Source organism: Gadus macrocephalus, chromosome 9, assembly GCF_031168955.1.
Source record: "Gadus macrocephalus chromosome 9, ASM3116895v1".
NCBI lineage: Eukaryota > Metazoa > Chordata > Actinopteri > Gadiformes > Gadidae > Gadus > Gadus macrocephalus.
In genome coordinates this window covers 8,924,218-8,951,199 of record NC_082390.1, presented here as the reverse complement: position 1 = coordinate 8,951,199, position 26,982 = coordinate 8,924,218, and the positions used below count along the sequence as shown (strand labels likewise).

Genomic DNA, 26,982 nt, shown 5'->3' with positions numbered 1-26,982 from the left:
AACATAAAACCAGATGTCTTTGGTTAACTGGAAGTTCTTTATTTAGCCCAGAGCATGGGATAATCAATTTAACACAAACAGAGGAGGCAAAACTACAAAAGGAAAAGGACCATTGGGTGCTGTCCAAATCAAATAAATGAATATAACCAAGAAGAAGCTCCCAAAATACATGAGTGGAACAGCACCCCTGCGTCTAGTGTCTTTAACAAAAGTATAGCTGCGAGTCGGTGTTCGATAACCTCTAACAAAACTCAGGCCCAGTTCCTGTGTAGCAATTAACAAGAACCTCTATCAACCAACAAATAACCATTCGTAAACCCAATATGGCAAGCTGCATATCCAAGGCCAGCTGCCGTGGATGTTGAGCTCGCCCGTGATTTATCCTCCCGGATCCTCGGCCCTCCGATGCAGCAGCCAATCACGTCCGGGGACAGGCACATCAAAATTAACATAATGGTCAACAAATCACACGTGGGGAAAAAAACATGATCATTAGCATGAGGTTTGACAAACTGAGGTTTTTCCCCTTTGAGGGCGGGGCGTCAATCCGCAATCGTACAGCGATCTGATTGGATGACGGATCCGTCGCTGCCGAAAAGTTGAACATTTTTCAACTTTCTGATGGAGCCGAAGGCTCCAACGGAACGGACGGATCCACAATGCATTGCGCGTCCGTCCCCATTCAAAGTCAATGGGGATCAGTCAACGGACGGAGGTAGTGGGCACGGGGCCTGAAAGGTTCACGAACATTCGCGAACCTTCTATCTAGCGATCCGTTTTCTGTATTGTGCTATTTCGTCCTTGACCTGCAACCTTGACCTGAAACCTGCTTTTCAGTTTACGAAAAAAAAAATGAAAGTCGATGATTCAAATCATCAGTCGTACTTCAACTGTAGAAGTAACAGAACTAAATCAATTTTCAACCGTTTATCTTCGTGCAAACCATTTAAAAAATCTACACACATTTCGATGTTATTTAAAATTTCTTCAGAATCAGTTTTAGTTTCATACCGCTTCGTTTTCAGCTGTTTTCATTGAAGACGTCAGCCCATTCTGATACACCTACTTCTAAACATCGTAACTCATTCCTTTTTCAACCGTTTTCCATCGTTCAAACCATTAAACAAATCTACACACTTATATCTTCCATACTATCTAAACGGAATTTTGATAGCATTTATACTTTTTTCAGAATCACAGTTTTAGTTTCAAACCGGCATCGTTTTCAGTTGCTTATTATAATTGAGGTCACCATAGCAACGCCGGTAAACAAACCCCGCCGAATAGTCGAATCTATGGACTAAAAAGGCAGATCTGATTCGACTGGCAGTTTACACAGATTAAGATGTTCAAATGTATTTAAAAAAGGTTAAGCTAAAACATGCTTAGATAAAGTTGTTAAATTGTGTTAAGAAATGTGTTTAAAAACGCACAAAGATGTTGTAATGTTTCAGAAAAATGTTTAAAGGGTTTAAAAAATATGTCTAAAAAATATGTTTCAAATGTTTCAAAAATATGTTTCAAATGTTTTAAAATTATGATCAGTGATGTTTCAAATGGGTAAAATAATTAAAATAGCTTTCAAAACACAGGTATTTAGAAAAAATAAAATTGGGGGGGGGGGGCTCAGCTGCATTTTTTTCTCTGAGGGGGGGCTCACTCTCTCACACTTAAAATCTATTCTCTGACCTACAGGAAGCCAATGTAACGATTTCAGAATTGGTGTAATATGTTCAAATTTTTTGGTCTTTGTTAGAACTCTAGCAGCAGCATTCTGAACAAGCTGAAGCTTCCTCAGAGTTTGTTTTGGGAGACCTGTAAGGAGACCATTGCAGTAATCAAGCTTACTAGTGATAAAGGCATGTACAAGTTTTTGTAAGTCTTCGGTGGACATGAGCCCTCTAAGTCTTGCTACATTTTTAAGGTGATAATATGCAGATTTTGTAACTGATTTGATGTGACTGTCGAAATGTAAATCTGAATCCATGAGAACCCCTAGATTTCTGGCTTTGATTGAGGTTTTCAGGGACAGAGAGTGAAGGTGTTGGGTTACTTTAAGCCTTTCCGCTTTAGAACCAAATACAATTATCTCTGTTTTGTCCTCATTTAGTTGAAGGAAATTTCGGCACATCCATTCTTTCACTTGCTCAATGCACTGGCACAGCAGATCTATGGGCCGATAATCATTTGGTGATAGCGATACATAGATTTGCGTGTCATCGGCATAGCAATGATGGTCAATATTGTTATTTTGCATGATTTGCCCAAGTGGGAGCATGTAAATGTTGAATAAAGAGGGTCCTAAGTTCGAACCTTGTGGGACTCCACATGTCACGTTGGTTGATTCTGATACAAAGTCGCCAATGGAAACAAAGTAGTTCCTATTTTGTAGGTAGGACCTGATCCAATTTGAGACAGTGCCTGAAAGCCCCACCCAGTTTTCAAACCTGTCCAGAAGTAATGTATGGTCTACAGTGTCGAATGCAGCACTGAGGTCAAGTAGCATTAGTATTGAGGTTTTGCCAGAGTCTGTGTTAAGACGGATGTCGTTTACAACTTTAAAAAGAGCGGTCTCAGTGCTGTGCAGGGGTCGAAATCCTGATTGGAAGGTGTCATAGCAACCAGTTGATGCCAGGAAGTGATTAAGTTGCTGGAGGACAACTTTCTCAATGATTTTACTTATGAAGGGTAGATTTGATATTGGTCTGTAGTTGTTAATAATAGAGGCATCTAGGCTCCGCTTTTTTAAAAGGGGTTTAATAACTGCAGTTTTCAAAGCTTTTGGGAAATTGCCTGACTGGAGAGAGTTGTTAACTATCTGCAATATGTCTACTGCTAGGCAGTCGAAAACATTCTTAAAGAGGTTGGTAGGTAAAGTATCAAGGCAACAGGTGGATGGCTTTAGTTGTGTCACAGTTTCCACAAGATTTTGAGAGTCTATAACATTAAAGCATGCCATCCTTGCCACGTTACTTTTGCCTGAACAGGGTGGTAGTCCAAAATTTTTGTTTGAAGTGGAGATATTGATGGCTTGTCTGATGCCTTCAAATTTATCAGTATAAAAAGCTGCAAACTCATTGCATTTCTGCGTGGAATGGAGATCATGTGGAATTTTGTGTTTGGGGGTTGGTCAGTCTGTCAACAGTTGCAAATAGGGTTTTTGCATTATTAGTGTTGGTTTTAATGATATTGGAGAAAAATGTTTCTCTAGCATTTTTTAAGTCTAAATTGTAGGCACGGAGGCTCTCTTTATAGATATCATGGTGAATATGAAGTTTCGTTTTACGCCAGATGCGTTCAACCTTCCTGCATTCTTTTTTCTGTGCTGTTACAGAAGCAGCTTTTCTCCAGGGTGCCTTTTGCTTTCCAGAAATCGTTTTAACCTTATAAGGTGCAATGACATCTATGACTTTCAAAATTTTCAAATTAAAGTTTTCTACAAGATCATCAGCAGAACATGGGTTGAGAGTGGGAAGCAAGGAGATGGCCTTTTTAAAAAGTATATTAGAATCTTCATTGATATACCGTTTTTTGACAGTATTTGATTTTGTCTGTATGTCGGGAATAAAAGATATGTTAAAGAAAACACAAAAGTGGTCAGACAAGGAAGGATCAGTCACAGAGAGATCAGAAACATAGAGGCCCTTTGTGATAACCAGGTCTAGAGTATGCCCCTTACAATGAGTAGCCTCTTTCACATGTTGAGACCAAATAACATCTGTTTCCCCTGAAATACATTTTTAAATACAGCAGCAACCCCTCCACCTCTTTCTCCAGATCTACATGCATCAAAAAAGTTATAGTGGTGAGGAGCTGTCTCTATCAGAACGGCTGCACTGTTTTGTTCCAGCCATGTTTCAGTTAAAAACATATTAATTAGTTGCAGCCCTAATTAATATTACGTGAATATTAATATGACTCTATTGGAGGTGTCATGGCGGGGGGGAGTGGTCCAACTCACATCAGAGGGGAACCACCGTGCCTCTGGTTTCATTCCTTGTTCCTCTTATCGCTGTCCACATCCTCATTTTGATCTATAATTGAGGCCCCCAGCTTCTCCATTGCTATGCCGATGGATGTCGTATTTCCCCCCTAGACAAAACCACAGTCTCTGTACTTTTTCGAGATGCGTCTCAGACATCGGTGTCAGACTGAAGGCACACCAACCTTCAGCCGAAGCTGTCTTAAGAATTAGCTTCTCGTCATCATTTAGTACCTACCTACCAATTCTGCCAATGGTTCCATTGCGAATGACGATGAGCCACTTTGGCTGAGCATGTCGAAGCGGTCACCCGCTCCTTCAGATTCACTCTGGGCAACATCTGGAGGATCAGATGGCTCCTGACCCGTCTCAGGGCCCTCAACGGGCCCTGCTGTCCCTGGTGAATGGGATTCATGCAGTCACACGCCTGGTATTCAGCCAGCCTGTGCAAGCACATCATGTCACGCTACTGTACATATCAGTCCACTGGCTCTGTCACACCGAATTTGTACCGGGTGCCAAATTTGTACCGCCTACGTAATCCATACGTGAAATGCTCTTACATACTTGATTTATTATATTGTTACTTTATTTCGGTCACCAATTTATGCATTGCATGGTCTTGCTGTGCGTGCAATACAATGTAAAGTTGTGTTTGTTTTCGGGCTGGTTTGCTAAAGAGGCTAATGTAGCTAACAATAAACAACGACTAGCCAATTTCATGACACGATAGCCGTGTTCGAAATTGTTCCCTGTCACAGATATAGTGCACTATATAGGATGCTCGCCATTTTGTAGTGGTGTTCGAATTCTCAGTGGTTAATTTCATGCACTATATAGTGCACTTAAAATACCCAAAATGTGAGTGTACATACGATGTACCCTACATGTTACTCCTATATACCACAATGCAATGCGGTCCTGTTTTTCCAGAGGAGAAGAAGAAGCTGAATAACCGTGAAAACGAATACATTTAATGATGAGTCTCCGGCTTTCGTTTAGAAATGTCAACAATTTATTTCGGATTTAACATAGAAAATGTAACATTCATAATTAATTTAAAAAAACTTGAACAAGGAAATGTTAAATTTTTACATTTTTGTTACATTACAAGAAGTCCCAAAAATATAGTACTTAACTTTGCCCTTATCAGATAAAGATTATTGGTGGCCAAGTGCCTCACTTTAGCGTCCTTCACCCATCCAGCCACAGCATATTGGTAGGCACAGGGGCGCAACTGCCTACTTTATGGGGGGTATGCAGACACATAGCAGGCCCCCCCCCCCCCCCCCCCCCCTCTTTGATCTGGGCACAAATTTGACCTAAAACACACTCTGATATTGAATCAAAAAATACCTAGGCATAAGCCGGATGCCAATTCTTTCCACATCAGATAAGCATTCATGTGGTAACCACTTGTTTCATGGTGCTTCAGTATGGCGACACATTAGTGCCATAATTCACTAATGTGATAAAAGATGCATTCGGGCGTATTATATTATTCCACACGCGTAGATATTAACTGCGAGCGCGCAAATGATCTCTGCGCGCGCGCAAATTACCTCTGCGCGCGCAAAACAGCCTCTCGCGCGCGCAAAGCAGCCTCTCGCGCGTGCAAAGCAGCCTCTCGCGCGTAACAGCCTCTCACGAATGATGTTCTGCTCTCGGGCGCGGATTTAGTTTTGGCACTATGGGGGAGGGAACCAAGGCAGGGCGGGCTTTCCTATGATTGGCCGTTTCTGAAGCGCGATATTTGATTGACAGCCCTCCTCTCATTCCATTCTGAATTGTACAGTAAATGGCTGTTCAACGATAGTTACGTATTGTAACTCTAGATTCTATGAGTATAGGCGCAGCCTTTTAAGGCTATCGCTATTGGGTTATCCCTAGGCGTGAGCCGTAGCACTGAAAGATTTGTAATCCCCGACCACCAACAGCGAGGGCCTCAATTACGTCCGCGTGCGGCGTGCCTCAACGACGTCCGCATTTCGCAGATATAGTCGAGCGCCGGCGGACGTTCTGCTCCCAATAAACAGCTTTTCTTCAGCTATTTAAAGGACAATGAGGCCGACACTTAAAAGGCTGCGCCTATACTCATTGGGGCTTTGACTTCGAACTTCGTAATTCGAATATAATTCGAATATCAAAAAATAAATCAAAATTCGAACGAATATTAGGCAGCCCTTAATATTCGAACCTGTTATGGGCAGGCCAAGAGGGAGAGACGTCGGAGAACCCGACGCAGTCTATTCATAATATTGTAATGACCACGGAAGAGGCAGTGAATGAAGTATTGATTAGACAGCGATTTATCAGAAACCCAATAAACCGTTGGAACACGCAAGACCGGTAACCATAGCAACGCCGGTAAACAAACCTTGCAAAACCCAATCCAGGGCTGAATCCGAATACTCATACTTATAGTATGCATTTTGTAGTACGCCACAAATATAGCGCGTCCGAATGCTCAGTACGCATTGTGTAGTATGGAAAACGTTAAAGAATGCGTACTACCCATTGGTACTACCGCCACAGTATACAACGGTAGGTCACTACGCTATCCCACAAAGCAACCGGAGTCTGGTAGCGAACGAAGAAGTGATGGCTGACCCGACACTACCAACAGCGGCTTAGAAAGACGTCGTAGAAAGCGGCGTCATTAAAAAGAGTAAAAAAGTAAAGTAAGTCATTAAGTAAAAAGAGACATTTTTAATTTTATAGCAACGATGACAAGACGGAAAACAGGTAACTTATCAAGGTAGTTTTGCCGGCATCTGAGGGGAGATACGTCATCTCCAAACATCCGGTGGAGTTTCGACGGTGTTCGGAAGCGTTCAGAAGCGTTCTACGCATAGCTGTAGACCGTACTACACTTGACAGTGTAGTACGGTCTTCAGCTATGCGTAGAACGCTTCTGTTCAGTAGACACTGAACAGAAATAGTATGTACTAAGTATTGGGATTCAGCCCAGGTCTTACTGAAGGCATTTAATGGTCAAAATATTATTAATAAATATTCGAATATATTCGAATATTAATATTAATAAACAAACGAACTTTGAATATGATTTTTGGGCAAAAGTCAATGCCCTAATACTCATAGAATCTGGAGTGACAATACGTAACTATCGTTTCAGCCATTTACTGTACAATTCAGAATTGAATGAGAGGAGGGCTGAGGAGGGCTGTCAATCAAATATCGCGCTTCAGAAACGGCCAATCATAGGAAAGCCCACCCTGCCTTGATTCCCTCCCCCATAGTGCCAAAACTAAATTTGCGCGCGAGAGCAGAACATCATTCGCGAGAGGCTGTTACGCGCGAGAGGCTGTTTTGCGCGCACAGAGGCCCATAGGGCAATAAAAATAAAACGAAAATCAACAAAAATAAAAATACTTTTCACTAAACAAACTGAATGGGCTTGAGTCACAAAAACATAAATTCGAACTTAAGCATACTGGACCTTTATATTATTGCTAGATTTTGGCGATAATATACAAAAACTGCAATAAACATAATTACAAAAACTCGGGGTCACTTCCGGTTTACCCGGAAGTTATTACGTTGATTTTCCTGGGACGCTGCTGAAACGTTCCGCGGCGCGCCCGGTGGAAATGGTCTCATTGATTAGAGTGGAAGCGATCAGCAGCGGTGACCGCGGCGCAGCCGAGCCTTTACATTCAGATGAGCGGTGTGGGCGGCCATACTTGGCGAGATCGGTCTTGCAAATGGCGGCGTTCCAGAAAACGTGACGTAGATGAACCGTATGAATAGGGAACGATTTCGAACACAGCTTGTCGAAAGGGAACGCTATAAGTGCTCCGAGACCGGAAATGACGTGAAACTCGGAAGGCTGGTGTCCCGAGGCATATGGATCAAACCATAAAAACCCCAATGACACACGATCCCTTTTCCGCTGCACATACGCGTTGCCAAACTGCGGTCAGATGGTCGCAGTTCGTCCGAATATCACGTTTAAAGCGGCGGTTACGAAACGTCAAGTCATTCTACCCGCATCCAATCCTCGGGGAAACCTTATCACAATCTACATACGTGACAAACACACCTAGTCCATCACATGTTTCAGTGACGTGTTTTAACGTGATGGTTTTATTCTATCACACTAAATAAAGTGCGACTACGTGTCTTTACTTTCCACCGACTCAAGAGTTCCGCTCTTGAGAACCAGGATGTGAACCGCTTTCGTTTCTCTCCTCGTCAACCTCCGTGTTACACTTTCAAGATGGATGCGCTCGCCTAGATAGGTTTCTGTTTCTTTTTCGATCTCGATGGACCCCCTGTCCCGGGCCGCTTCGCCTAAACACTAAACAGCGTTCAGTTCCGATCAGTTTAATCGATACGAGGTGACACCCCGAGCGGTTAGGGTCACGTTTCAGACCTGACCGGATAATGTTGTACAGCGAGGCTCTAACTTCCTGGTTTTCCCGATCTTGTTAACAGAGTCCTGCTCGGTCACACAGCGCAAACGGGTCCGGGCTCCACATATACGGTCTGGGATCCAGGGTGGGTCCAGCTGAAATGGTTCAGGCCGACATCACAGGTCTGATGGTGGATTTCCAAAGCTCCCTCTAGCCATGGACCGTACATATGGTGGATTATCGAGCAAATGTGGTGAGCTGGTTCTCCGTGTGTCAGAATAAGTTTCACTTTGGGTGACGTGGTAGTCAATGTTAGAACCAGTTTCGCTTTAAGCGGTTCATTGAAAAACGTTTCACTTTCAGCGACCAACTGAACGCGTTGGATCGTCTTTATTCTCCGACATTATTACTGTACATCTTGTGCTTATGACATTATCAGTGTACCTCATGTACGGGGGAGCCTCAGACGCCATAGGAAACGGCACAACAACATGTATGCTATGTAGCCGACAGTTCTTTTTTGTATTCAATTTTTAGGCTCTAGAGTTGAGTTTTGAATTTTGAAATTGTGTGTTTTTAATATGTCCTTCCTTTTTGATGACTTCATGTGTTGACTCAGATTTATTTCCTGTCTCTCTTAAGCTGTGTTGATCCCCGTGTCCAAGAGTTCCGTCGTGTTTGAGAAAGTTCTGGCTCCTCTTCAGGAGTCGTTTCTTTATGGAGCGTCCAAGGAGGCCTTCAGATACCCCTCTGCCTTTCTGTTCAATAACTCCATACTGCAGGAAAAGGTCAGTGGCTGTTATGGGTGTTTGTTTGTTGTTGTTTTTTTACACATGGCCATGGATTTCATGTGATGGTGGATTAAAATTATAATTGTATTGTTACTCAAGCTAAACCATTTATTGTCTTTTAATAAATGTATCTGCGTAGCGATCTAGTCAGTTAAACCAAGCAGGAAGTCAGACAAGAGCGGTTCATGTCGCAAGATAGGGTGGAAAGTCCACTACCAACGGCTTTTTCCTGGTTTTCCTGTTTTCTACCCAACAAATGAATGGCGCAGATCTTTAGGCTCAAAAAACTCATACCAACACATTTAAGAAAGGAACAAAAACTCCCTGGTCCACCTTGGTGCTTGTTGACCTAAAAAACGATGGAATAAGTGAACTAATCCACCATTGTTTCCTCCCTGACAGTATGAAGCGTTTCGGGCCAACCGACGAGAGGCTGGATACTCTGAGGAGGAGTTGAGAGAAGGATACGGATTCTTGTTATTTGATGACATAGACAAGGTATGAGGAACTAGTCGAGTTGGTCGATCATTAAAGCAGAAAATACCCCTGGGTACAATTATTAATCATTTTTTATGCTGTGTGTGTCTGTTTATTTCTAAAGGCGGCCAAACTGGGGGAAACTGGTGTGCTCACTGGGAACAGCACATGCAAAACACTTGGAGATCCTTCCAAGGGTAATCATCATTTTTTATGATGAGGTTGAATTATTATACAGGGATAACGTATCTATATAATGTATCTATTCAATTTGAACGCAATGCTCTCAGAACCCTGTACACCCTCGAACTAGCATCCAACAGATTCCTACTGCAGGTTTTCTTGTTGTAGGCCACTTTGAATTAGTTTGTTAGTTTCCACAAGGTTATCCATAGTTATTCTCAAAGGAGTGGCCCAATCACATTTTATGACACACTGCAAGGTGTGTCTTCTCTGTGTGCAACAAAGAATTGGGATGACAGTTAGAGTTTACACTACTGTTCAAAAGGACAACTTGAAAGACACGTTAAGCGAAGCAACATACGAAGTGACTCATCATGTTACGCAATAATTGCGTAATATTAAAAATCCCTTAATTGTTTGGTGTAATGTTCTATTCAGTCAAATGGGAAGTAATAAACTTCATTATTGCCTCACTATAGCTCAAGATATATTTTTAATTATATTGTCTTGGTTCTCTTTTAGGAGTTTATATAGCAAGGTACTCCGACTGCCTGGCTCCTGATCACTGGTATAGTGGGAAATCTGGTTTTATCGTTATCATAAAGCTGACAAAGGTAAGGTCATGTGGAAATGTGGTTCATTTATTGTCATGAGATCAACATTGCAAGATTGTTGATCTTGCTATTTGCTATTTGTATGCTATATTGCTATTTGCTATATTAATATAGTAGCAGTAACAAGTCAATTCCTATGGTATACACAAAGGTTCTGTGGGTAAGAGTCAAAAGACTTGAATCCAGAGCCCAAAAAGGGAACAAGATTTTGAAATAAAATAATTGTTGCACTTCACGCACCTCTGATTGATAGGCAATATGGATTCTCCAATCGGGGGAGAGATTGCATGATTGGTCAGAAAAGGCCTAAAATCTAAATATGCATACCTTGTACAATGGCAGGCGCCCTCTAAACATCCCATTTAAGCTAAAAGTCTGATGCGAGAGTTGTAGTGTAGATTTGAGTGTGAAGCCAATTGAAAAGGTGAATGCTTATCTCCGTTTCATTTGTCCACAGGGAAGAAGCAACAAGGTTAAAGAGAACTACACTCAGAACTGTATTTCACCGTCTGTTGGGTTTGACTGTCATGAGTCCATAGAGCTGCCCATGGTATCGGCCAACACCAGCTCGTTCCTCGCATATGAGAGAACACAGGTACGGTCTGACACTCTTAGGTTTACGTGTAGTCTGTGTCTGACCCCCATGATGTCAAATAATTACAAGAAAGGGTTTAGATCTAGAAGGGAAAACTACGTTTTACAGGTAAAATAACACGATTAATCCAGGAGGGAAATGATGGTGTTGACAGAACAACGCAATCAAACCAAAAAACATACAATCTATATATCCAAGTGTAGGTATATAGCCGTGTCAAGTAGATGTTCAGAGTGTTTTGTTCATCTTGCAGTACTACCTCTACGAAGCGCTGCCCAGTGAATGTAGCAATACAAACCCAGCTCCAAGCCACGTCTGTCCATTTGCCATTGTGCCATTCTCATATGACGATGCAAATACCAAGGCAACGATATCAAGTTCTCAGGAACAGAGGTATTGTAGCACTATACATACATAGTCATCCTGTACGCATGAACGTTTTGTTATTTCAAGTTTGTAACATTGGTTATGTCTTTCCAATTTACCCTTTCAGGGAGACAGAAGGAAAGGGTAAGTTGAAATTGGCTAGTTTCAAAAGAAAGTCATTAGAAATGTATTCTACATCCAGCCATACCTGGGGCCTTCTACACAAGGGACTCAGTTGGTCAGTACTCGTGACCTTTTGTCATTGCAGTATTGAACGACTTTATGTGGAGCGGCCAGCTTCATATCAGCTCCCAGATTTTCCATGTGCGGCTGAAGTCCAGGTCGGGGACCGTGGTCCCTGTAAAACTGTAAGGGTAACTAAAACATTCGACATTTTTCATCCAAACGGGCAATCCTCACAATGTTGTAACAAGGATTTTTCTCTGTTTGTCTTTCCCCCTGTGTCATAATTCAAGGCCTCCAGTAGTCAAAGTAGACCAAGCAGTTTCCATGGTTACCTTGAGACAGTTTGCCCCAAAGGCTGTCTTTGAAACTCGTTTCTCTGGGGAAGGTGTGTTTTATTTAAAAGTGTTCCTTCTATTTTTCGTATTTTGCTGTTATGTTTTTTTAGCCTTCATTCTTTTTTTTCAATTCCAATGAGAACTTTGTTTTCCTCTAACTTTTAGTGTGCCTAGATGGCATCTGCTGCAGTGTTCATGAGTTTATTCCTGAAGAACTGGAAGACCCCTCCCTTTCCCTGCTTATCCGAGAACTCAAGGACAAAGATCTTGTGAGTCTCAGTGTCCGTGTGCAACATATACAAGCTTTTTTTTGGACAGCTTTTAGGAGTCCATACCCCCACCCCCGAAACAACCTAACTTACACCCTTAATACTTTTGACAGGGCCTTACGGTTCACCTTAATGAAAGTGGGTTTCTGATACTGCTACATTCGTCCAACTTTGCTACATGTACAGGTAAGTTCAGACTGACTTACAGCTTTTAATACTTGTCATTACTTCTCTATTGCCATTTCAAAGTCCCACTTAAATACCTTTTCTTCAAGGTAACCAGTCCCGCGTAACTGAGGCCCTGCAAGCCATGTTTCTGTTTCCAGGATCAAGAACCATACAGAGGGGTAGGCAGAACATTGGTATATGAATACAGAAACAAGGGCTGCCGAAGTCACCGGTCAATTAACTGATTCATGCATGCTTTGTACCACCCCATCAGCAACATTAGCAAGAGCTACAGATTATAAACAAACTGCATTTTCTGGATGTATAATTGCTAACTGACAAAGCTTTATTACCTGTTTTATGACAGACACCAGAGGAGAATTGGAGCATTTCCAGATTTCCTCTGACATTCTTCAGATTCTACCGGCATTGGACTACGCAGAAACTGAAATGCAGAAAATCCCCATAGGCCCAAGTGGGGACATACGTGGACAATTTGAGCAACAAATTAAAAACTATGCAGCACTAGTACAAACTGGCCTTGCAGAAAACTCGTCGAAGGACATCAGCCCGCTTTCACAGGATTATGATGAGTCTGTCACTTCCCTTTTCTCCAACCCAAAATGGACTAACCGGTTATGGCAATGGCTAAGGTCATATCTCAGCCACCCAGACTCTTTTCAGCTTCCTGTGTACAGTATGACCGAACTTTTGGCCGCTGGAAACAAACTTCAAAAAGAGGTCTTCAATGAAGGTCTTCATCTTCCATCTCTAGAACAAGCTCCAGGGACCATTTGTAGTGTTGTTCCAGAGGAGCTGTTGACAAGATCCACAGCATTTGATGTTTCAAGCAGCTGGCAGAAGGATCTTGACAAGAAAGACTCTGAGACTAATAGCGTTTTGAATGATCCGTTATTACGTAACCCCACAGCGGAGTTGGTTGTCAGCATTACCTCTGCAGAGGGGACCTCAAAAGTCGTGGACGAAGGTCTTCGTGGGAGCAACGCAGTGGGGGCAACCAAGCAACTTTCCAATACACCAATGGCCACAACAAATTCAGTTGATAAGAACCCATTGGAGAATACAACTCCAGGGGTGACCCAGCGGAAACCTTTGGGAAGACCCAGGGGTCGCCCTAAAGGTAAAAGAAAACGTTTCCAAGGGTCTAGTCCACCAGCAGATGAACCTCTGAACTCTACAGCTGAGAGACCGGATGAGAAGACAAACCTGGCACAAAGCAGATTGGACAATGATTCTCCAGAAACCGAGTGGACTATATTATCAACGTCTCAGTGCAAGGCTGGAAAACTGACCTACAAATACAAGAAGGTCCCAAGGTCTTTGCAGCTGCAAGAGGATGAAAAACGGCAAACAAAACCGAGGAGATCGACAAGATCAACAAGATATGATCCCTGTTCTCTTTTAAGGAAAACGGATCGTTGGGACTTGAGGCCGATCCTCACTGCATGTGGAAGAACTCTTGTCCCACATGGCTCCCTGAATAGCTTGCTTCAGAAGAATGAGTGTGAGTCCACAGATCTCGAACAGCACTTTAAGGAGACGGGGAGTGAAACCTCTGAGGAAGCTAGTCAACTGGAAAAAACGGACCCTGTCGCTGGAGGATTTGCCGCGAACATTGTAAACTCAGTAGACATGTGTCCCAATACAGAGTTGGGCTCTCCTCGGTGTGAGACCTCCAGTTCTGAAGCGGAATCGAGAGTCCAGCCCATGGTACTCATTGCAGAAGCTGATAGCACTGGCGGCGTGCAATCCAGTGTAGCTGATGATTCCTTACCTCTGCAGTACAGGAACAACAGTGAACGCTTGCTCTTCAAGTTGAAGAAATTATTTTCGAGGAAAAAAAACACACAACTGGGTTTGGACGATTCAGTATTGCCAGTCAACGCAACGCTAAGCACTGAACCGTCACTCAAGAAAAGCAAATCTGATATGGACGGAGAGCCATTGAGCACTGAATCAAATACAGAGTGCCAGGATTCCAGAGGAAGAAACAAGGACGTTTTGATAGCTTTTGCACAGGCATTAGGCCTAACGCCTATAGTGCCAGGGTTAGTGCCAGGTAGGATGGAGGAAATCCGACCCATGGTTTCCTTGCAGCCGGGGGTCCCCTTCAGCCCCGTGGCCCAACTCATACCTCTAGAGGTTGAATCGGCTCAGGTCCTACACGGGGGCCCATTACCAATCCAAGAAAAGCCTAAGGTGGAACGACCGCTGAAAAAAAGGAGAAGAAAATGTGAGTTTGTTTTTAATTTTAATAGATTAAGCATCTGTTTCAAATATCAAAGTATAGTTCAAAGCACTAATTCAATACAAGGAGGTCAAATGTGTAGAATTTGGTGGCATCGAGTGGAACGGACTTGGCGGAAATGGAATGTAGTATTCAGAAGTGTTTGTTTAATTGTGTATGATCCCATGAAAATGAGAATACTGTGCATCATGTTCAGTGACCATGGTGATATGACGAAGATAACCGATTGCAATTTGCTAAACTGAATTATATCCATGCTACTGCTGTAGCATAGCTTGTGCGATTAAAATTAAGGGTTGATATTTCACAATACGGAAAGACCGTCTGACACTGGTCCATTACAGGCCAACGTAGTAGTTGGAGGGAGAGGGGTTAAGGAGGGTATTTGGTTGCAATCTACTTCGCCGCTAGTGGCTACTAAATTCTGCACACTGACCAGTCATCTTTGATATTGCTGACTGTATTACTTTGCATTGTCCTTGCAGGGGGGAAGGATTTAACTACACCCTCTTCTTCCGACGCTGAAACGCCCGAAAACGAAGAGTCTACAAAGAGCAACTCGGTTGAGACGAATCTCAAGGAACTGTTGAGTGCCAATGGCCAATCCAACGCTCTAAGTTTACTTGCTGATTTGGCACTGGGCGATGGCAATAACCAGGCACAGCCACAACTCGACCCTTTGTCCATGAAAAAGCCAGACCCAAGGTCAGATGTAGATAATTGTCTTAATGATGGCACCAAACCAGATAACCGGTCGGTTCTTCCTTCAACGCTACAGCATCCTGCTGATAGTCCTTTACTTCCTCCGAATTGTCCCTCACCAGAGGGTATTTTGGGGAGCAAGGATGTTATTGGTTTGATAGCTCAAGAACATGATTACTCGTGGTCCTCTGCCTCGCAGATGCCTAATACAAGTTCTCCAGCTGGAATACCAGAGCATTCCCAGAAAGGGCCTCTAGAAGGCTCAAGTGAACACAGAGCTGCTGTGGGACACATGACCAGGGATGCAATTGGAAGTAGACGTTTCAGGCGTTCCCGCACCTTTGTTGAAAGGAAGGGAGTTCTCCAAGTAACTAGGAAGTGGAAAGGAAGTTATGACTTTGACCTGGACAGCAAGTTTACGAATCACCCTGTGGAGAAAACGGTTTGCAGGGGCTTGCATGGGTATGTGTATCACCTTTTATAAGCAAGTATGTTGTATATTTTAGCAACTTGTATGTGTTTGTATATACTTGTTGAAATTTATGCAACACAAATGTTTTTCCTCATTCATTTTTACACTTTAAACAGAGCCTGGAATTCTGCTGGAAAGGACGGTGGTGAAGAAGCTCAACTCCTTATCCACATGTGGATAGGCCTCTTCTACAGCCGCTCGACGCCAAGGTTCATCCATTCAAGTCCTCTAGACTTGGTGGATTGCTCGGAGAAGTCTGATGGAATTGTGTCTGCGCCAACCGTACCCGAGACGGCCCCTGTTGTAATTGGACATTTAGACGGACAAGATTTGGAGCCCATTCAAGAAGATCAACACTTCCTTAACCAAGGAGAAGAGATCTTAGACCTGTCAATTAAAAAGCAAGATGTCAATGACGGCAGTGACGTCTCTGTCTCTCATCACGAGATGAAGGGCAAGGAGGCCTCTGAAGCGATTACCAGAGATGCTGGAAGACCAGATGAAGGCCCAGCTCAAAGTCAAGCCATACATAGGGCCTTGGAGGTTCAACCTTTTTATAGGCCATCCAAATTACCATGGGCACCAAACCTATCTAATGACAAAGTGCAACCAATGGCTGCTAAAAATGTTGATGTTGCGCGTGTTGATCAGGTAAGCAACTTTATTTATGAATATATTATGTAGACATTTTGAACAATTCAAAATGCTTCAAATGCTTTAGAGGTGTATCTAAAATGTAACTTATTTTTTCCAAAGGTTTACAAGTGTCTAGGAAATGAGCTTGAAAACAATGATGGCAACGATGTTAACATTATCAAAAGCACCAGTAAGAGGTCGGACACAAGTAAGCAAAGTGCCACAAACTTGGAACATTCTGCTGTAAACTCTCTCAGTGAGGATAAAACGTGTGACTCCTCAGGCAAAGTTATAGCAAACATAATTATTCAGCCACAGCTTATTGTAGAGGCTCAGGCAAGCATAGATCCAGTAACTTCTGAAATGGAAGAAAGAAAGGAAAATCTAGAAAATGCAGAAGTGGCTGGTGATCCACCAATAGAAATGGACTCTGCATGTGACTTCATGAAGGGCATAGCTGAGGATGGTATTAAAGAAAATGACCGGGCTGTTTCAAAAGGTGAAGATCATCTAAACAATGCAGACTACAATTTACCATTGATGGATTATGAAGATCCTACAAATGGGCATAAATCACCAGTGCCTTATGTAAGTTTACCAGACGATGAGACACAGTCCGCAGTTAGATCCATCCCACTCCCACATGGCTCTGATGAAAACTGGAACGAGAACGAAGACGGTCAATCAGCAAGGGATCAAGTTCACTTTGCAAAGGAAGTCAATAATTTGGAACCAAAATCAGTCAGTGATCACAAGGATGATCCAGGGGGTTCCGATGTGAGTGTAGTTAGTTGTGATCCACAAAAACAGGATGATAAATTAGTAGGAAAGGAAGTTGAAACTGCTTCCATTTTAGCTCAAAATGCAGCTTCTCATCAGCGTGCCCATTCCCCACTAAATGGGGTTTCAAAATTGGTCCTAGATCCAGGTGAAATGCCCTTAGTTGGTAAAGACGATTCAAAACAAGAAGTGGAAGCTGGCCCACAGGTCCTACCTTCAGAAGACAGTCCTGTGGAATTAGCTGATGAACCCAAAGAAATGCCATTGAGCATATATATGTACCGTAAACTGCTAGAAAATGGGGAGAAAGTCCCAATAGAGGAAAATGTACATTCAGTTTCTGAATGTCTCCTTGATTCTACACATGAATTGGGCTCAGAGGACCGTGAATTGGACAAGAGACGCCCCCCACCAACTAAGGTAGATGGTCCAGGTTATTTCACACTATCCCTTGTTGGAGAACCCTATGAGGGGGATGGAACAAAAGAGATATCCAGTGATGAGATGTTATGGATGCAATATGCAAATACAGACTCCTTCATGGCTGATGGCGGCAGTGGTGATTATGATGATGGGGATGATGCCATTTCAGAAGGAAACTTTAACCTTACTTTGGATGAGTCGATACCTGAGGAGCATGATGATGACTCCATGGATGACGTGGACAGTGAAATTGAGAGTCAACAGAGCAACTCTGATAACCATTCTACTCCGTTACAGGAGGGTATTGAAGGCAAGAGCCAAGCTAAAGTAGAGACAGATATGAGTGCAGTTAGTTGCGCTCATTCATATGATGACTTGGTTGAAAATGAAGTAGAATCTGCCTATATTTTAGCTAAAAAAGCAGCTTCTCATCACCCATCTCATTCCCTCCAAGATGGAGTTTCAAAATTGCTCCAGGATTCAAATGAAAGGCCCTTAGATGGTAAAGACGATTCAAAACAAGCAGTTGAAGCTGGCCCAAGGGTCCTACCTTTAAAAGATAGTCCTGTGGAATTAGTTCATAAACCCAAAGAAATGCCAATGAGCATAGATGTGTTCCATATGCTGCTTGAAAACGGGGAAAAAGTCCAACCAGCGGAAAATATACTTTCAGTTTTTCAGGACAGGGATTCTAAACATGAATTAAGCACAGAGGACGGTAAACTGGAAGAGAGATGCCTGACACCCACCAAGTGGGATGGTCCAGTGGTTTACTGCCAAGCAACACTTGTTCAACAATCCTGTGAAAGGGATGGTAAAAAGGATGCAGCCAGCGATGACATGCTACAGATGCAATGTGAAAATTCGAAAATCGTAATGACTGGTGGTGGAAGTGGTGATGTTAATGACGACGATCAAGATGATACCAATGGATATGATACCATTTCAGAAGAAAATCTGAGCCTTGAATTGGATAAAACATTACCTGACGAGCATGATAACAATGACTCCAAGGATGAAGCAAACGTTAAAATTGTGATTCCACAGGACATGTCTAATAACGATTCTACACCTATAAAGAATGGTTTTGGAGTTGAGCGCCAAGCTAAAGTGGAGCCAGATGTGAGTGTAGTTATTTGTAATCATCAAGAACCGGATGATGAATTGGTAGGAAAGGAAGTTGAAGCTGCTTCCATTTTAGCTCAAAAAGCAGCTTCTCGACAACCATCCAATTCCCCTCAAGATGGAGTTTCAAAATTGCTCCAGGATTCAAGTGAAATGCCGTTAATTGGTAAACACGTTTCAAAACAAGAAGTGGACACTGGCCCACAGGTCCTACCTTTGCAAGACAGTCCTGTGGAATTAGCTCATGAACCCAAAGAAATGGCATTGAAAATAGATGTGTACCGTACGCCGCTAGAAAACGGGGACAAAGTCCAAATAGCGGACAATCTAATTTCAGTTTTTGAGGACAGAGATTCTACACATAAATCGGGCTCAGAGGATAGTGATGAGGACGAGCGATGCCTCCCACCAAATATGGGGGATGGTCCAGTGGGTTATTTCACACTATCCATTGTTGGAGAACCATATGAGGGGATTGGAACAAAAGATGCAGAAACTGCTTTCATTTCAGCTCAAAAAGCTGCTTCTCCTCAGCCATCCCATTACCCCCAGTATGGGGTAGATTCAAAACAAGAAGTGGAAGCTGGCCCACAGGTCCTACATTTGGAAATGGCGATTGAACCTAATGAAATGGGAATGAACACAAATGTGTTTCATATGTTGCTAGAAAACAGTGAAAAGGTCCAGAAAGATGAAAATGTACCATCCGCTTTTAAGGAATGTAATTATGAGAAAAAATTGGGCTCAGAGACGAGTGAATTTGACGAGAGATGCCCTACACCAACCGTAGATGAAGACCCATACGAGGAGTTTCCTTCTCGGATTTCTAACAAAGTCTGCAAAATCGTACCTGAGGAAGAATGCGGAAAAAGCTCTCCACTTTCACATTTGTCGGGAAAAGAAGTGGATGCTGGGCCTGTATTGAAAGCGGGTCGAGATCAAAACCCTGGAAGAGATCTCCTTGAAGAAAACCAGACTCCGAGTTACAGACTGCTTGAAACCATTGAACTCCCTCCCTCTCTACATCAAGGCCCAGCCCTCTGTAGCGAATCAATGGATATGGACAATCTAAATGATGGAACAAGACTTGTTAATGTAGGTATAACACCTGCCAAAAAATCGCTTGTAAAAAGGAAAAGGAGCAGGTTTTCTGATATTGTTCCTTGTCCCCCGAAGAAAATGAACATTATTCAGGAGATTTGTGAAGCTCCAGTACGAGTCCTGACTGGACTTGAAAGGACTGAGGTTCGACCTGCACACATCTACAGAGTAAAAGACATGGATAACCAATCTCTTTCCAAAACTTCTGATGATAATCAGTCTCTAATCCCTGTCCTACCCACCCCACTGATTGACAAACTATCGGACAACCGAAGAGACATTTCAAATCACACATCTAAGGGCGACCAACATGAGAACGAGCAAGAGATTTGCTCAAGGGCTGATAGGCTTTCAGTACTTGGTGTTGGTGAATGTGTCCCGAAACAGACTAATGATATTGATGCCTTTCATCATGTGGAAGAACGGGGCCATTTGAAACCAAGCAGAACTGTCCCATCCAGTGTTTCCATGCAGTCCGGTGAAGGTGAAAATCTCAGTTCCTCCAGCTGCCAAGATCCATTCCAAGACTGTCCAGTTGAGAAAGGACTTGGTCCATCATCCTTCAATTACACAGATCCCTCATCAAGCTCCTTCAAATATACTAATTATAGGTTTACAAAGACTGTGTCAAACTCTTTTGGGAATATCACTGAAAAATGCATGAATTCTGACCTCACGCAATTTTCAATAGAACAGGACTTTCTGATCTTCTCAGAGGAAATGAAAAAGCTTCTTAATGGCAATAAGAGAGGACCGGGCAAGAATCCAAACCACAGGTCCATGAATTCTCACCCTAGTTCTGACCGATCGCCATCCATCATTGACCGGTCCATGGACGAGGACATGCCAGAGAGTGGTCTGGAGGAACCCATGGGAAAAAAGAGAAAAGATCCCTCTTCTAGAAGAGGCAGCACAGAGGCTAACGGTGCGCTGTGCGACATTGAGGCAGTCTGCGCCAGGTCGTACCGCACCATGATGGACAATGTCTGTGCAGGGAAGAGTTACCTGACAGAAACGGACGGAGCATTGAGAGAGTGTTCCGGCCCGATCAAGAAAATGAGAAGCGAGATGTTTGGCGGCATGAACCAAGGTCTGAATATGGTTGTGAGGAAGTCTTCTAAAATGAAGTTCAAGTTCTTCATATTGACGACGTCAGAGGATGCCTTCTTTAAGGACACCAAGGTGAGTCCTTTACTAAAAATACTATGATTGACCCATATATATCAACAAAATCTGATGTTACGATTTCTGAAATGAAAAAAGGGGAACATATTCAAATTTGCCTGTTAACATGTAATTATCAATGCAGTAAAAGATCTGACAGTAAATGCCCAATGGTTAACAACGATTTATTTGAAACTTTGGTAAACCACCCAAAAACAAGCAACTGTTGCTTCCTGCTTTATGGTGAAAATATATAATATATAGGGCTCAATAAAAATAGTGGCCCATGATACTCTTCTGTACTTTTTACTTGTGTTTCCACAGTGTAAATACCAACACTCAAGCCAGTTCCCTGTAAAGGTGTTTTAGTGCGATGTATTACCTTACGAAGTAAATGTCTAGATATACATGACAATTGTGTTTTTTAAAGGCACAATTGGAAGGTGCTGGCCATACTGAGGAACAACCATACCACTTCCTCCTGAGTAAGCAAAGTTCCTCCTCATCGTTGCTCCTCATCATTCTAAAGAACGAAGACATCGCAGAGCACATAATTAAGGTAAGCAATCTGCTTGTAAAACAAGAGGGCATCGCTACATTAATGGTCAATATTTTATTAACCTAATGTCAATTCATGTAATAAGTATCGTGTGTATATATTGTTTTCATAGGTCCCCCATCTGCTGCAACTGAAGAAATCCGCAAATGTGCTGTTTGCTGGGATCGACCATCCAAAGGACATTGGAAACCTGACCCATCAAGACATCTTCAAGAAGGGAGGGTTCATCATGTTGGAAGGAGCCTCACTGGATTCCCTCAGCTTTGGTAAGACCGCTTCTCTAAATACTGCCTTCTACCATTGGTCCTGTTATGAATATCAATTACAATCCTGACTTTCTGTCTGAAGGCCAAATGAAGGCATTGTTGGACTTTTTGCAAGAGCTGAGCAGAAACGGGAAGTGGAAATGGATACTGCATTACAGAGACATTCGCAGGCTAAAAGAGAATTCAAGGTAGGCTGTGAAAGTACACTTTAAAACATTCTTCTGTCTTCATTTATTCTGTTGCCCTATTTGGCACCCAGTTTTTGTTTATTTTCTTCGATATGGTAAATTCCTCATAATTTATTGTTAATCAAAGGTTGGTACTGTTGAGCAAGTAGTGATTCTACTCAGTGTGTAAATTCTGTTGTAAGAAATCAAGATTACAGAACATGTCAGATTGTTTTAAGTAGAATTTCCGATACGTTACCACTATCGGAAATTCCTCAAGTACTGCTCAAAATGGTATTGCGAGTACGCAAGTCAATCCGCCGATCCGATACAATCACATGACTAGCCAATTAACTACACAAGTCAAGAACATCACTAACACAATGGTGTCAAACTTAGAAAAAAGTCTGTACATGTTTTTTTGAGTGAGATAAGCATTTCTGAAAGTACCCCGCCTATAGTTACCAAACGAGTGTTTCAGTTTCGGCGACCCTCCTACGTAGGAAGGGGGCACACTTGAATATTACCTCCCACTTCCCCACTCCCCTCCAATCAGAGCATTGCTAAGATTTTGTGGACCAGCGGACGAGCAGCTCCGGCGGGGGGAACTCGGCGGCAGCTCAGCTCCGGGAATACAATCCCTTTCTCTGCCGGACTGCCACCGAGCTCCCCCCGCCGGAGCTGCCGGACTGCCGCCGACACATCGGCGGCCGCCAAAGCTGGCAGGTCCGGTGGGGGTAGGTCTCGGCGGCAGCTCCGGCGCGGGGAGCACGGCGGCAAGTCCGGTAGCTCAGCTCCCGGAGAACAATCCCTTTCTCCTCCTTGTCGCGTTTCATGGACTTCAGAGAGTCAAGGCCAAAGTTCCTTCTCCCCCAATTCTTCTCAACCATGGCCGAGATATTCCCCACTACGAGTCTTTACTTGTTGTGGAAGTACCAGAGACGTCAGACAGTCTTTATGATTCATAATCAGCCTTTGTAATAACGGTAACGGCGTTATTTTTTCAGTAACGGGGTAACCGAACTAATTACTGTTTCCGTCGTTACAACACTGTTATCGTTACTGTACATTAAATGCGGTGCGTTACCATGAATTGATTGAATAAACTGCGTAATCCGAACGCACCTCTGGCTCCAAACACAAACTGCTAGTGAGGAGACCGGATGGGTTAACAACGAGATAAGCGATTATGATTGGCTAAGGCAGAGTCATGTTTCATGCTAGCCAGTCTGAGCCAGTGTTTTTACACACAAGCCAGGGCACGTGCGCCACACACATGCACACACACACACCAACCAGATTCAATGAAGCAGCAGAAATGGCGAGTCCGGAGCAATCCGATGAAAAGTTGACATTTTCTGTAGTATTCGGTAGATGTTCCACAGCCTTTGCAACCAAGCAAATTAAAAATTCAGTTGGAAGTATATCATGGCCTTGAATCAACCATTTAACACATTAAGGCCAAGTAAAAACTGCTCAGAAAAATCTAAATTCTTTGACATATAGCAACTTTCTTTTTTTACAGTAACGCAAATAGTTACTTTCCCTGGTAACTAGTTACTTTTATTATAGACTAATTCAGTTACTAACTTTTTGGAACAAGTAGTGAGTAACTATAACCAATTACTTTTTTAAAGTAACGTTCCCAGCACTGTTCATAATATAATCCGAGGCGCACATAGCTTTTGGCCGTGGTATTAGACATAATATTGTATAAATACCCATATATAATATTATTATTATAGTATATAATATAGATTTAGAGCTCCAGGAGTCCGCAAACGTCAACAATCCCTTCTCCTCCATGCCGTTGTTCAGTCTGACAGCTCATTGGTCAATGGGCAGCAGCTCATTTGCATTAAAGCTACAGACACCAGAAACAACGCATTCTGAAGGGACTTAAACAGAGGGGAATAGCGGTAGGCGAGATTTCTGTTTTCTGGAGCACAAATACTGTTTAATTGTTGGGAAAACACTATAATATGTCTCCTTTAAGCTGCGTTCGTTAACGGACTGAGGTGGAAAAAGTCAGAATGGGAAACGTCTCCGACCGACGTGCGTTCTAGCTACCAAGTCATAAAAACATTGATGCTCATGCTAATCTACAAGAAAACCAATTTTTTATTGTAATTATAGATTGTAAAGGTAAATTATCTGTTCTGTCAACAATTTCAATTACATTTGGGGCATTTAGCAGACGCTTTTATCCAAAGGGACTTACATCGGTTAATACACACATTGACACACCGATGGCAGAGTCAACCATGCAAGGCGACAGCCAGCTCGTCAGGAGCAGTTAGGGTTATGCGTCGTGCTCAGGGACACATGAACACACCCCAGCTCAGGAGGAGCTGGGGATCGAACTAGCATTCAGTTACAAGACAACTGCTCTATCTCCTGAGCTAAGCCGACGCATAAGGGGATTTTATCGGTTAAGCTAACCCTCAACAGAACGTGAACCTTCTAAACATGGCCGTCATCGATAGAGAACCCATCAACAAGAACAACTGCTATTTGTAGTTACGATGCTAGATGCTGTATCGGTATATACTCGGTATCGGCCGCTACTCAAGTTTAGGAATCGGTATTGGGAGGGAAAAAATGTTTACGATCATCTCTTTTTTAGTTTTAAGAGTCTGATATGAAGTGTTTGAGAATTTTTTTTTTTAAATTTAAAAATTTCCAATAAGAGACGCAGAGAACATTGGACATGAGTTGTATATCCTCCACCCTTCCCCAGGTTCAATGCAGAGATGATGGATAAGAAGAACCTGATGAAGAGCAGCCAGGAAACTGGAATAGTGGAGGTGCTGCCATACCACGAGTGTGACCAGACCTGCAGACCCCACCCCCGCTATCTCAAGTGTCTGATGCAGCTTCAGGTCCAGAACATCACCGCCCGGTACCCCGTGTTTGTAACCGGTAAGTGGGAAGGTTGTCATGTGGTCATTCTTTTACCCTTTCTGCCCTTTCAGAATGATGAATGAATGAATCATCGTCTTCCTGGCACTTAAGATACACACTTATTGTATGTTGTACATCCTTGTATTTAAAAATAATACTTAGCATTATGTAGCACCTTATCCTAGCTATCTTTGTTTGGGGAATGGTTTAACCTAGCGATTGTTAGTGCCATTTGGTTTTATGAACCTTCGTAAATGTTGTCTTTATAAATTAAACCTAAAGGCGTGCACATCCTTCTGCTGCCACTTTAAACGTTGAAAAGATTTGAGGATGTGAGTGAAGGACACCACCGTTGAGGTGGTGTCCTTCACTCACATGACCACAGAGATCCGGTTCCATTCCCCTCTCAGAGGGTTAGGACCACATGTCAATTTGAACTTGAGTACTGGGTTTAAAGTCAGTATTCTGAGATGATAATCTGAACTCCAAAAAGATAATCACACAAGTATTGTTTTGAGTTCTGAGTTTAGTCAGAATTCTGAGATTAAAATCAGAATTCTGATTATAAACTCAGGATCAGATTCAGAACTCCCAAATAAGAATCAGATGTGCCCCTAATCCTCTTCCATAGCTTCCACTACTTTCGTCATTTAGTGACATTTTTAAATTCAAAGACAGTTTAAAAATACAATTTGATGCATTTTATTAAGGAACAGGCCTCCTGCTAAAAGTTGTCCACAGGTGGAAAGTAGAGTTGTTGGTTTTAACTCAGAACCTTCTCAGAGTCAATCGCTATCATGCCAATGTTCTATCATAACATGAACATTTTCTCTCCGTTCACAGATATAACTAATCCAACGGAGGACAGATCCTTTGAAAGACATGGAATTTTAACCATGAATATTAACACTCTGCTGAATGTAATTGAACGTGAAAACTTTTCAACAAGTACCAGTATTTAAGACTCTCAGAGTGGTGGCTATGTCAACAAGGTACATGTAAAGGAATTTTCTTAGACTGACGTGTTTAAATGCTGTACATAAACTTCAATACCTCACTGTTACTAATTCTACCTACTATCATCCTAGATATAGGGTTATATGTAGGGTTAGGGTTCCAGTTAATACATCAACTTGAACCCTACTGCTAGAACTACAGCTTCTAGGAGGAGGTATATTTTTTCATTTTTGTATGATTAAAGTTTTACGACGAACAAATCAAATGTATAAAATAAAATGGCTGCGTTTCGATTTTATATCTTCAACTGAATCCTCAACGAAGCTACTTTAGTGATGTCATTGGTTCAGGTTCTCAGAGCTGTTAGCTGCTTCAGGTGGGTTTGAGGTACAAAGAATAAACCTGGCCATAGCATAGGCCACTATGTTGAGTTATGAATTAAAGAAGCTCATTCTTCTAGCAAGAAAGAAGACCACAGCGGCCTGGTGTACGAGGGACATGCTGCTTTATTCTGTTCAAGAATTGTAACCAAACGCTACTAAGCCAAAGACGCCAGTTATATTGGGTCACGTCACACAGCGCTGCCTACCACTAGCTCCAGCCTGGGTTTGTGTCTGGTATCAGCAGGTAGGACGGGGGTCAAACTGGGGGTAGGACCAGGACGGGGATCAGTCCTGGGGTAGGTCGGGGATCAGGCTGGGGATAGGATGAGGACCAGGACGGGGATTAGGTCCTGGTAGGACGGGGTGAGGACAGGGATTAGGACGGGGGTCAGGGCGATGATCAGCCTGGGGGTAGGACGGGGATCAGGGTTGGGCCAGTGGTGACCTCCCGTGTCCCTCACCATAGGGCCAGCAGATGAAAAAGGCAACATGTGAACAGCTTCCACCGGCCCGTGTTAGCAGCTAGTTTCTCGTTTCGGGTGTGATTTTGTTCAGAATGGTTTACTTACACATGGACCAAATCTTTATTTAAACAGCTTGTGGTAAATGGGAGAACCACAGCTGGCTGTGACTTACAATGCTTACAATTTTTTTTTTACCTATTCATCTGTCTAATCCAGTTAATAAACCTTTGTTCTTTGCCTGTTCTGTCTGCCTCATATTCTTCGGAAC

The 26,982-nt window shown here is 42.7% G+C and overlaps 1 protein-coding gene across 2 annotated transcripts; it reads left to right on the top strand.

Annotated features, from left to right (window-relative positions):
* Positions 1-7,795: 7,795 nt before the first annotated feature.
* Positions 7,796-26,951, top strand: tasor2 (transcription activation suppressor family member 2). Of its 2 annotated transcripts, none has more exons than XM_060061613.1 (22): positions 7,796-8,611; positions 9,001-9,146; positions 9,552-9,647; positions 9,751-9,823; positions 10,332-10,423; positions 10,881-11,018; positions 11,272-11,411; positions 11,512-11,528; positions 11,653-11,752; positions 11,861-11,955; positions 12,071-12,174; positions 12,288-12,360; positions 12,450-12,521; positions 12,710-14,596; positions 15,097-15,775; positions 15,902-16,436; positions 16,542-21,032; positions 21,445-21,573; positions 21,686-21,839; positions 21,922-22,027; positions 24,747-24,928; positions 25,754-26,951. In XM_060061613.1, exons 1-22 carry the CDS (start codon positions 8,575-8,577, stop codon positions 25,870-25,872), a joined length of 9,465 nt encoding a protein of 3,154 aa, XP_059917596.1. In that variant the 5' UTR covers positions 7,796-8,574; the 3' UTR covers positions 25,873-26,951. The 2 variants fall into 2 exon arrangements, with proteins under 2 accessions (XP_059917596.1, XP_059917595.1); XM_060061612.1 differs by lacking the exon at positions 7,796-8,611 and adding an exon at positions 8,684-8,851.
* Positions 26,952-26,982: the final 31 nt, after the last annotated feature.

Coding starts and splice junctions, on each gene's coding strand:
- tasor2 (XM_060061612.1), top strand. CDS start 8,785: ATGACATTATCAGTGTACCTCATGTACGGGGGAGCCTCAGACGCCATA. Junction 11,753..11,860: donor ACCGTGGTCCCTGTAAAACT/GTAAGGGTAACT, acceptor TCATAATTCAAG/GCCTCCAGTAGTCAAAGTAG. Junction 21,840..21,921: donor ACTGGATTCCCTCAGCTTTG/GTAAGACCGCTT, acceptor TTCTGTCTGAAG/GCCAAATGAAGGCATTGTTG.